Source organism: Bombus impatiens, unplaced genomic scaffold (assembly GCF_000188095.3).
Source record: "Bombus impatiens unplaced genomic scaffold, BIMP_2.2 scf_0672, whole genome shotgun sequence".
NCBI classification, from domain to species: Eukaryota; Metazoa; Arthropoda; class Insecta; order Hymenoptera; family Apidae; genus Bombus; species Bombus impatiens.
Genome location: NT_177091.1, coordinates 78,627 through 89,571, shown reverse-complemented (window position 1 = coordinate 89,571; position 10,945 = coordinate 78,627). Strand labels below are relative to the sequence as shown.

Here is a 10,945-nt window from a genome sequence, read left to right as displayed (position 1 = left end):
GCCGCGCTCCTGCCGCCACCGATGCAGTTGCATAATTCTGACCCCTTTCTTTCTTTTCTCTCTCTCTCTCTCTCTCTGTCTCTCTCTCTTTTCTCCTCTGTTTTCCTTCGACGAGAAGAATTTTCTACTCGATTTGGAATCCTTGGTCAGGGTCGTAACAAGTTTCTAAATTTTTGCTAGACAGATAGTGTACTGTATGCGATATATCGCAGTTAAGATTTATAGCAATAGAGTAAAAGTTTGATCGTTGGAATATGCATCGATGAACCATTTTGATGAGTCGATGGAAAATTTGGGGAGGAACCTTTGTGAGACAGATCGAGAAACAAGAACTTTTTACATTTCTTCAAAAGTGTATGTTTCTGTTTAGAAAATAAAAATAAATGGTATTTTCTCGTTCTACGAGGATACTAACTGATAATCAACTTGATGACTATCCTAGCAACGTGTGTCATTATTGGTTCCGACAATCAGGGTCTTACTGTGCAACACCTAACTCGTCATGTTCCAACTGATTGAAAATATTAGTTAACATTATCAATTACTCTTCTTGAAAATAGGAGAAAATGCCGTTAGAAGTAAATAATCCTTCGTTTGTATTGTAAAAAATCTTAAAGGGAGTAAAATATACAATACCAATGTGAAATCCCAAGTTTTGTACGTGTCCTTTCTCGATGGCTTAACCTATGACCTCGTTGTACCTATCCTGGCTTGTATCGCACACATTTCTCTGCTAAAGAATTGAAGCTGATTCCTTTCATTTACAAGTTATAATTTACCTTGCGAACCGTCTGTCGAGTTGCCCTTGCCCAGCTTTTTAAATAAATAACGATAAGTAAAGTAACCTTGAAGACTGTAATCTTAAACAGTCACGCCATTAGCAATCCTGCGATGGAACCAGGAGAAATTGGGTCACGCTGATGCGGATCAATTTATCTCAATCGTTCGATTAAACGATTCGAACGAGGCAAAGGTGAAATCGAATCATCGAGATCGGACGGACAAGTTCGATCGAACTGAGACGAGTAAATTGAATTCTAACGAAAATTATCCGCTGTTCGTTCTGGCAAAGCGTATCGTTATATAACCGGGACGGTATCTGGGCTGACCTAAAATTTAAAAATGTCATAGCCGCGCGGATATCTTGACTAATTATGAATAAGCAATGCAAATGGGTTAAGCAATGTTACGATTCCGCGTCACGAACGGATTATAAACTCTTCTTTGTACAGAAATTACAACCTTCGGGCAAATGAGCGCCGCGAGTTTCTCGTAATAACCGGGCTTATCTTTTTACGACGGATTTTCAGGCTATTGATTGGCAAACCTTGCCTATGCTCTATACAGAACAGCTTGTTCCGCGGCTCTGCTCGTTTTTCGTCTATCCAGGAACCGTTCGGAATCGATATGGAAATTTGCACTGACGTTTAACTGCATTTAGCGCGATTTCAATCTTCTCTAGCTCGTAACTTTAGAATTCCTTTATGATTTACCGCCTGCAGACGATTTGTATTAACCATATTTCATGTCGTTAGAATATCTGCCTCCTTATGTCGTAACCATAAATGTGTAAATTTTTATCTCTCCGGTAAAATTGATCGAATGTCACCCTTTTTTGTTTTCGTCTTGTATCAATTCGGTGATCGTAACAGTTATAACTCAAACTGGAAAAGTTACATTATAACGATTATTATTAGTACCATGATTTCAAAATAATCTGAAATATACACGAATGTATAAATAATGTATAAATCAGTGTATTCGTAAAAGGGATGATACGATCTGGTGAAATATTTTATTATCTCAAATCCAGAGGGAAAAAATGTAAGCAAGAGTTCTCTAATCTATCACATACGTAATTAGACTGCGGGTATTTATGCAAATTCGTATTTTTACGAATGTAACTAAAAGAAAAAGAAGTAATATTTGAGTAGAAAATTGCTTAACCTACCAAGCATTGTAAAAAGTACTATACGTTGAATATTTTCTATATTTTTGCATGTCATATGCACTTTTGCGTCGTCAAATTTTCCATAAATGCATAAATGTATAAAAATCCGCGGTCTACTCGTACTTATCATATCATCAACGTAAAGAACAACGATACGATCTCTGTATAACTTTTCCAGTCTTCTCCCAAATCCAGGAAAGGAAACGAGAAAAATAGGAAAAGCATGCATTTGCATAGTCGACCACTTTCTCCGTAACATCTTGCACAATGCGATAATCCAACAATAGCGGCGTGAATCACAATGGTTGCCGAGGAGACCGAGAAGTTTGACGGTGAACAGACGAATTGCAGGATCGCGGAAGAACAGCAGCCATTGTTTTTGAATCTTATTGTTTCCTCGGAGACAGAGTAACGACAGCATCGCGTGTTCGCGGGGATATTCGAGGATGCTAATGCTCCTGGATGCGCAACGATGTTTAGCCAGAGAGCACGCGGCTCGCAAGAAATCTCTGTATCCAACCGCCATCTTCACGACGGACGCTTTTCTCGTAGTTAATAATACGTATCAACTACTTAATCATCTTCTTAATACATGCTCTTTTTTTTCCAACGTTTCATCATATTCATAAGTGAAACTAAGATTTATCGCCGCTCTTGTTGAAAATAATTCACCTAATTAGAGACCTACCTTGAAAGTAGCTCTTCGTTCGAAGATAGCTGACGCTGAGTCTGAGGATGCTGAGTCGGTCAAGCTTGCTGAGAATATTTTGTTCGAACGGAAGCAAGGATGCCAGAGTGTCCAGTTCGGCGTTTAGTCGCTCGCGATGCCGTTTGCTGGGATTCGACTTCGTTACCCCATCCTTTTGCGGTGGTTTTAAGCTATAAAACAAACAATTAAATATATCAGCTTTTCTTATTAATTCCGTTTTCTTCGTCCTGCTACAATTACAGCGTTTCGTCGGTTACCTATTTTCTTAATTGCTGTCCAAAATCATAGATTTTACGGTAGTTGGTTATAAAAAGGCCAGTTTGTAAATGAGAAATACCGCTAGAAAATAGAAGGGAGGAATATAGCGACAGTCGAACGAATAGCAGAAAATCAGCAAGAATGTCTCTTTCTAGAATTTCATGTTAAACTTTTCACCGAGTGGCAACCTAATGCAAATATAAGAAGGAACTACGCTTGAACTTTTCTGCTAACATACGACACATGATTTTATCATTGGCGAAAATTTCTTCGAATGAAAAATTGACGAGAGAAAAAAAGCTGATACGTCAGGTCGATTTAATTAGCCGAAGTAATGGAGATAATCGTCGATCCTACGGTGTTCACGTTCGACTGGTTGCAGAAATTCCTCGGCCACCTTCGAGATTCGAACAACAGGCGGCCTACGAGCGAAGGATCTCGATAATTAAAGGCAACCACTATCCAAGGGTTGATTGACACGCGGAGAAACCCTGCGGACCGATATGCCCACTCAACAGTCCGGAATTCCTCGGAATAAGTATAGTTATTACAAAATACTTCTCGCATCTGCACTCTCTCCCATTCGTTTTTCTTTCGTTCCACCGTTACCTTTCCTACTTTCGTCTCGCTCTTTCTTCGGTTTATCCGCAAACGAGGCATAAAATGCATAAATTGTTTGATAATTATGACACGTGGAAGCTGACTACCACGCGGTGGTCTGATCAGCTTCCAATGGCGTAACCACTGCGCGAATATCTTTTTCTAACAAGTATTTTCGTCGATTAAGATAAGAAATATCTGTACTTTGTAAATCATTGGCTCGAAACAAGTTCGATGAAATAAAGGAAAATATTAAGTTTAACCAAAGTCGCTTATGTTACATTTGATAATGATATATTTGAGAATGATTCGACTTCTCAGAAATCAAACTGACTAATTACACTTTCTCTAAGTATGGACTGAACCAACCACTAAACGATACGGATGAAACCAATACTCTACTTTGTAAGAAAATGACAAACGATAGTAAATTCCACGGAACATTTAAAAACACAGCGCGTATAATGTCATCATTTTCCTATACTTTTCAATTCAACTTCTGGGCAATTTTTATCTATTATACTGACGAAGAATCTTCATACATAAATCTTTGCTTAGGTTTTATTTCCCCGTGGCGTTAACAAACATATGAATTTGCACAAACGTAGACCAATAAATACGTCACAATGAAAATTCCTGTTTATAAATGTTAGTGTAAATATAAAGAGATACAAAGATAGGATATTTTGCTTCGGCACAAGGGATAAAGGTATCGACGCCAATGTGTGCTTACGAAACACGTACGAAAAATCAAGCGTTACGGATCGAGTACAAACTGTTTGTTTAATTGAACCTTCCACCATGGGAGTGAGGCCCCATGCCGAACGAGTACCGAACCTCATTGAAGCACCGCGGCCTATGGCGATCTCGTGCTTAACAATGACTATTAAACCGCGGATATTTACGCAAATTCTCATTTCATAAAAACCGAGATTTCTAAAAAAAAAAAAAAACATCAGTATTGCGACACACGTAAAAATTGATTTTCCCATAAATATACAATTCAAACACTCTAATAATCGTTACCTTTCGATAGACAAATATTCTTCCGGTCATCTTCCAAACAAACAGTTGAGATCTAGTCTATATCTCGATAAAATTCAATATCAACCTAACGAAACATCTCCGCCATAATCCAAAAGAAAAAGAAAAAATACCATCGTCTTAATCAAAATCCATCATTCCTCTGTACCTCATCCACCGAGCAACCTTTCTTTTATCAAAAGCACGCGAATCGCGAGCAAAAGGTGGCCACTAAGGAAAAAGGGACAATCGGGGCAAGAAAGAAGGAAAGAAGGAAAGAAGGAAAGAAGGAAAGAACGAAAGGAAGGTGGAGGGAAAAACGGCGATGGCCTTAATTAAAATGCTTAGGGGTTAGAAAGCGTGATGAATGAGATTGCCGTCCACATACGAGGCGGTCGGTGCCTACGAGTGCGCGCGGCAGCACCGAGAAGAACTCTATTAATTATTAGATGACACCGAATCCATTATCCGGGACGAGGAACGGACGGAGGTCCTCGAGGAATAGTCTCATTCAGATACCATTAGGACCCACGGTCGGCCTTTTGTTCTTTCGCGGCTGCTCGCGCGTTCCCCGGCGTGCAAAACACGGTTAATTATCGGGACGAGGACGGGAGGAAAGGAGTGCCACGTGGGCCGTGCCACTTCGTTCCTCTGTCTCCATTCTTTTTTACCGTCTTCTTCTTTCTACCCTTTCTCCCCAGGTTTTGCTTTTCCATTTTGTCCAGCTCTGTTTCTCGATCTGTCAAGAGGGGGATCGTTCCAAGCTGGGACGATTCGATTCGAAGAGGACACGAAATTCTTTGACTAAATCTGAGATCGCCTGACGCGTCGTGTTCATTCAAGGAACTCGTCAAGGACGGAATCGCGAACTCCGTGTAATTTCATGACACTAATTGCAATCGTCAAGACTAACGACGAATGGAGTAATTCAGCGAAGCTCGGTCGAACTGCGTCGAAATAGTTCCAGCGATTAAAGATATTTCCAACCGAAGGTACTTCCATCGTGTCATAAATTCGTGTATCAGATTGTTCAGAAACTTCTTATTTTACTAGAGTGTTTTCTTAAACGATACATTTTGTCAAACTACCGGGCTTCGACTATCACGAGATCTTTTTTCAAAAGACTTTTCATCCTGTTCAACAATCAGTTGCTTCGAGTCTGTGACAAATTCTTTGTAATTAAAAGAATTTTATGAAAATTGAGAAACAAATGACAGTGTGGCTATGTTACGTTTAATGAACGAAATTCAATGTTCCAATGAAAATTTAACGTTTTTCTGCTTACTCCTCGTGAATACGCGAGGGACAACGTTGCCCTGTTAAAAAATAAACCTCGTCGAATTAACAAATTCCGCATCCTTCTCATTAATGTTTTCTTAGTATTCGACTGAAAACAAAACATGACATTTCATTCGATCATATTTTTTCCACTTGCATCAAATGCGAGATATCTGAACAATCCAGTACATACATAGTTTCTATTCAGTGGAGCATGAGGTAGTTGATGCAAGTACGTGTATACATGGTATATGAATGGTCGGCGATTGGATCAGCGTGTCTCGATGACCGTGTCACGATGACGGACGTATAATGAACAAAACGAGAGGCAAAAATGGAAAAAATAAATTATAGATTTCGCGAAACAATGTCCCAGAGGGAAACCGATGAATGAGACACGCGTTTACGTAACCGACTTTTGTTCTGCTGCGGCGTGGGAAGAAAGCAACGCGAACCGTGCACTTTGCGCGGCAGAAAACTGCATTTCAATGCGTCCTCAAACCGCAAGTTCGCCATAGGAGAATGAAACTGATGTGACAATGCAGCAATTAGAACGTAATTGTCTCTCATTGGGATCGTTCAGACTGTTTCGCGACTTTATACGATTTGTTGTATTCGAATTTATCGCCAGTTTGTCGCAAAATAATACGCTGAAACCTTGACTATTCGGTCGTTGGAATAATCAGGTCATTTTTCTCCGAACGAATATTTATATCGGAAATTAATATTATAAGATAGAATATTCTCGTAAATATCGAACTTCAATAACATATCCGATTAACTGAAGTTTTGCCGATTGATTCCATCTATCACAACGTGAGTAGGCAAATTAACAAACTCCAATCATATAAATTGTTTGTCCCTCGACAAGTTCTCCTGTATTACAAAATATTAATAAGAGAAGTTGTTTTTCATTGGAATTCAACGAATTATATTATTAGTATATTATCGATTAATCGAGCTTTAATAACCTGGTACTAAACAACCCAAATGCATAAATGCAGCGAGGGGACTTTAAGGACGCGAAGAATCTAGAGCATCCAATCAGATTGCAAACAGAGTAAAATCTAGTAATTGTATATTTAGCGAAACCAGGTGATAAGGCGATAAATGATCCCTTTGAACCCTTCTAGCAAGCCAAGCTAGGCCAATTGCGTAGATACATACATGTCGACCCTACGAACCGTAACACGGTTACGCATTCGAAATGTGCGCGCATACTTCAGTCCGCTGTTTAATGGCCGGCTGCGTTATCGCGATCGTTACCCTAAGGCTCTATAGCGATTTTCCAGCCTTCTCTTCGTTGGCAAACCTTACTTTCATCGCGTTTTCCTACAGAAGAACCTCCGAACGATTCGTTCGAAGAAACAGGATCTTCTTTTGGAGAAACTTTAAATTTTCTCTGCGTAGAAAATCCTGACTGAGCATACTTCGGCTGGAAAATGAAATTCCAGGAAAACTATATTATTTGTTTCACGAGGTAGGACAAATACGAAGCAGACCTTGGTTTGATTAGAATTAAATAACACGAATCAAAGGTGGCGCGATCTGACGGGCCAGCACGCTATCCTCGAATCCATCAACCCTACGAATCCCTCTCTAGATTAGTCTACCCTCGACCACGCTCGCTTTTCGGCAAATACTCAATGTCCCCTCGAGATCGATGCAAGCGGGAACCACGGTAGAATGAATATCGAGACAACCTTCGAACCACTCACAAAGCTTATCAATTATTAAAAATCTCTAGAGTGGGCTGTCCAATTTCCATAAATTAGAAAATTCCTCGGTGTAAAGTAGAGCGAAATAAATACCGGAATAATCTGAGAATTGTGACGTGTAATCTTTCGAGTGAAGTGGAAAATTCTTCGAGAAGAAACCACTTCGTTAAAAGATTCTACAATTTAGTTCCCCGCTAGTTCCACTTCTGTACAATTCCCCATCTCTGTTCACACAGTGAAATCTATCTACGTAAAGAAAATTCCCCGGCGATAGAATAAATTTCCACAATGCGATTTGTAAAACTCTCGAGTCATTCGAAAGTTTCCGCACGTCAGAATTAAAATTCTTCAAGACTCGAAGGACCGGTTCGTCGAAAAATTTCTCGTTTCCATCCACCCTTTGGAAAATCCTTCGCCTCCAACTACAGTAAAATATAATAATACATAATAAGTACATTAAAGCAACTGTGATTAAACTGTAATTTATAAATCTCTCGAATTCTGCCTGCGATTTATAATCCTCGTTCGAAGAGGCCAACATCCAAAATTTAAAAAACGTTTCAAGCATCGAAGAAGAAATTTCATGAACAAGGTCGCCATTTTGCCCCCAACTATATCCGCTCTATCCTCCGTATCCCTACGATTCGTCCACCCTTTTATTCGGGCCAGCAGCGTCTGCGTATCCGTTTCGTCCCTTCCTTCGGCCCTTTAATGGCTCGCCGCGTCAAGCTCGGTCGCTTCGTTGACGTCCTTCTTCGCAAGAGCAGAGAGGCCAACCCAACAGAGGGTGGAAAGGGGGTTGATCGTTCGAACGGAACGAGGAGAGACGCGCAGGCGCCACGAAGGGTGGGTCCACTATGGATTTTCGAGGGTAGAGACGCTCTACCAGTGAAGTTCCGGGGTGGCAGACAGCATGGGGCAGCAATGGAAGCTCCCACCACGCAAGGGATGCTAGCCCGTTTCCTGGGATGGTGATATACTCGGTTGGACGGCGATAGGGATGGGGGTGGCGTCTAGGAATGCCTGGCATCGACCTTGAACCGAGCCGTAAACCTCTCAGAGCTCGGTTTCCTCAGGGGTTGAAGTAGGAAACAGAGTTCGATTTCTTTGGGGTTGATACGGGGTGACGAGCTAGATTTGTCGAATACAGGGTGAAACAGTGACTTTTAAATGGCGGATATAAATTTAGGACAAAGAGTATAGCTATAAAATCCTTCGTCGCTGTCCCGGAGAGACGAAACGGGTTGCAGAAATTGATAATAAGGCGAATAATTGTACCACGGATATTTATGCAAATTTACATATGTTCAGGATCGCGACTATAGAAATGAAATTTAAATGGGGGCTTTCCTTCTCTCGTTAAATATCCTACGATATTACACAGAGTACTATACTTTGAATATTTCATTCGTTTTATCGTGTATATTTTATCGTATGCATTCCACACAGTTTTGCATCTTTAAATTTCTCATAAATCTATTTATAAACATTGTTCGTCCATTGATAATTAATTAGAAGATGTTGAATTTTTTGGCGTTGATAAGGGGGCGAAGAAGGCCTGCTTCGTTGAGTTGAGGGTAAAAGGGGAGACTTTTAAACGACGGAAATAAATTTAGGATTAAGAGTACAGTGACGGAGACTTTTATCATTTTCTACAAGGCGAATGAATTGTAAAAGTTCATAATACGGCTAATAATTAATCAGAAGTTGTCGTCGAGTAGCATTTCATCGTCGTTTATTAATTACGTTTCGTGTGGTCGGCTTCTCGAAAATCGATCTTATCGGATCAGATCTCGCAGAACGATAAGCGAGTATCGGTCACGTGGCGAAGGAATTACGAGTCGCCGCGTTGCAGATAACGATTCAGCCGGCTGCTGGCTCACGATAATCACCTTTTAATGGAAAAATGAAAATTTCGTTCCACACTCACCGGAAACGACGTGTGTCTACCTCTGTTTTTTTTTTTTTCTTTTTTAATAATTACAGAGAATTCAGATTCTCAGAAATCACTCCTCGTTCGCCTAAAATTTATCCAGTTAAATTCCGGATAAAAGTGCGGATTTTAAGAACCACCGTATGTAATTTTACCTATCGATCCAAATTTCTAAGAATTGCAAAATTACAGAATAATGTTCTCGCGAAAGTTAAAACTACGTTAATAATAAAGGGGAAAGTTTATTAAATAGAATTCTCAGAAATATATCGCAGAAATCCTAGAAAATTGTTAGAACCACAATTCTTAGAACTAATTATATACAAATACTAGAGAATTGTAGTATTTAAACTCTGTTCTTTCTATTTGTTCTTTCATAGGAGATTTTTCGAGCGACACACGGAAATTTTCAGGCACACCGCGGCCACGCAACGAATTCGCCGGAGACTCGAAACGAGCGGAAGTGCATTCGCCTGTCAACGTGGTATTTCGTAAGCGGCGACCAGAAAGAGCGCGCCGCTGATGCCGGCCGGAGCGACTTTCGACATCCTGTGGCGAATAATCGACCATATGTCGGCCGACGCCAGAATTAGTGGTCTTCGTCAAAGAGACCTCGACAACGAAAATGCAAATGCAGCTGTTAAGCCGCTTTCGCGGTCGTCAGTTTCCCTCGCGCTTCATCCTTCACCATGGACATCGAACCTGTCCGCAACCTCCACTTCCCTTTTTCTTTCACATTTTATAGCCGATGAAGTTCGATACCGAAGTCCTCGAATTCAACAGAAGATTCAAACTCGTCTCTTTACGAAGCCATAATATTCGGGATTTTTAAAATACAATTAGTTTCGTACGATATAAAATCTATCTAATGACGAACTACATAAATTTCCACGTCAAAGTCTCTGTTCCGCTTAACCCAACCGCATTTTTCGCTCATTTTCGACGGAATCGAAATCGGAATCGTTTTTTATTAAAAACGAAGAGAGAAAAATTGGAAGACCGCGGTGGAATTAAGTCAGTCATCGTCAGATCTAAGTGAGCAAACGATTTGAAAACATAGAAAAATGATGACTCGGCAAACATTATTTTGAAAAATTTACTTTACAATTTACCATCAATCGCATTCCGTTCTTTCGCAAATATACAAAGTACATATGTTAACTTATGAAAATAAAGTCATTTCGTTCTCGTGTGTTGAACATTAATCGCGCAGCTGCCCAGTGAAACCGAGGAAATGACAAAAAGTGGGACTGTTTTACCAAACGCCAAATATTTCTCCATCGCTAGCCTAAAATCCTCAACACCCCTTTTTATTTTAATCAATCAATTTCATTGGAAAACATCTCTCGACCAGCGTGCCATCCGAGAGCTCTGTAAATGAAGGCAAAACAGTGTCTGGGGCAACAGATTCGCTCGATTCGAGCAAAAACTCGGCGAACTCCAGCGGAGAGTGGCCGATCGGCCCACGGCGCGGC

General features: G+C 40.3%; 1 protein-coding gene across 1 annotated transcript in view; it reads right to left on the bottom strand.

Moving 5' to 3' along the window:
* Nucleotides 1-10,945, bottom strand: part of LOC100747736 (aryl hydrocarbon receptor protein 1) — a 160,195-nt gene that overhangs the window by 95,946 nt on the left and 53,304 nt on the right. Inside the window, exon 2 of the mRNA XM_033322834.1 lies at nt 2,640-2,830. Within this exon, the coding sequence (XP_033178725.1) occupies nt 2,640-2,830 (191 nt within the window). The remainder of the gene's footprint in view (nt 1-2,639; nt 2,831-10,945) is intronic.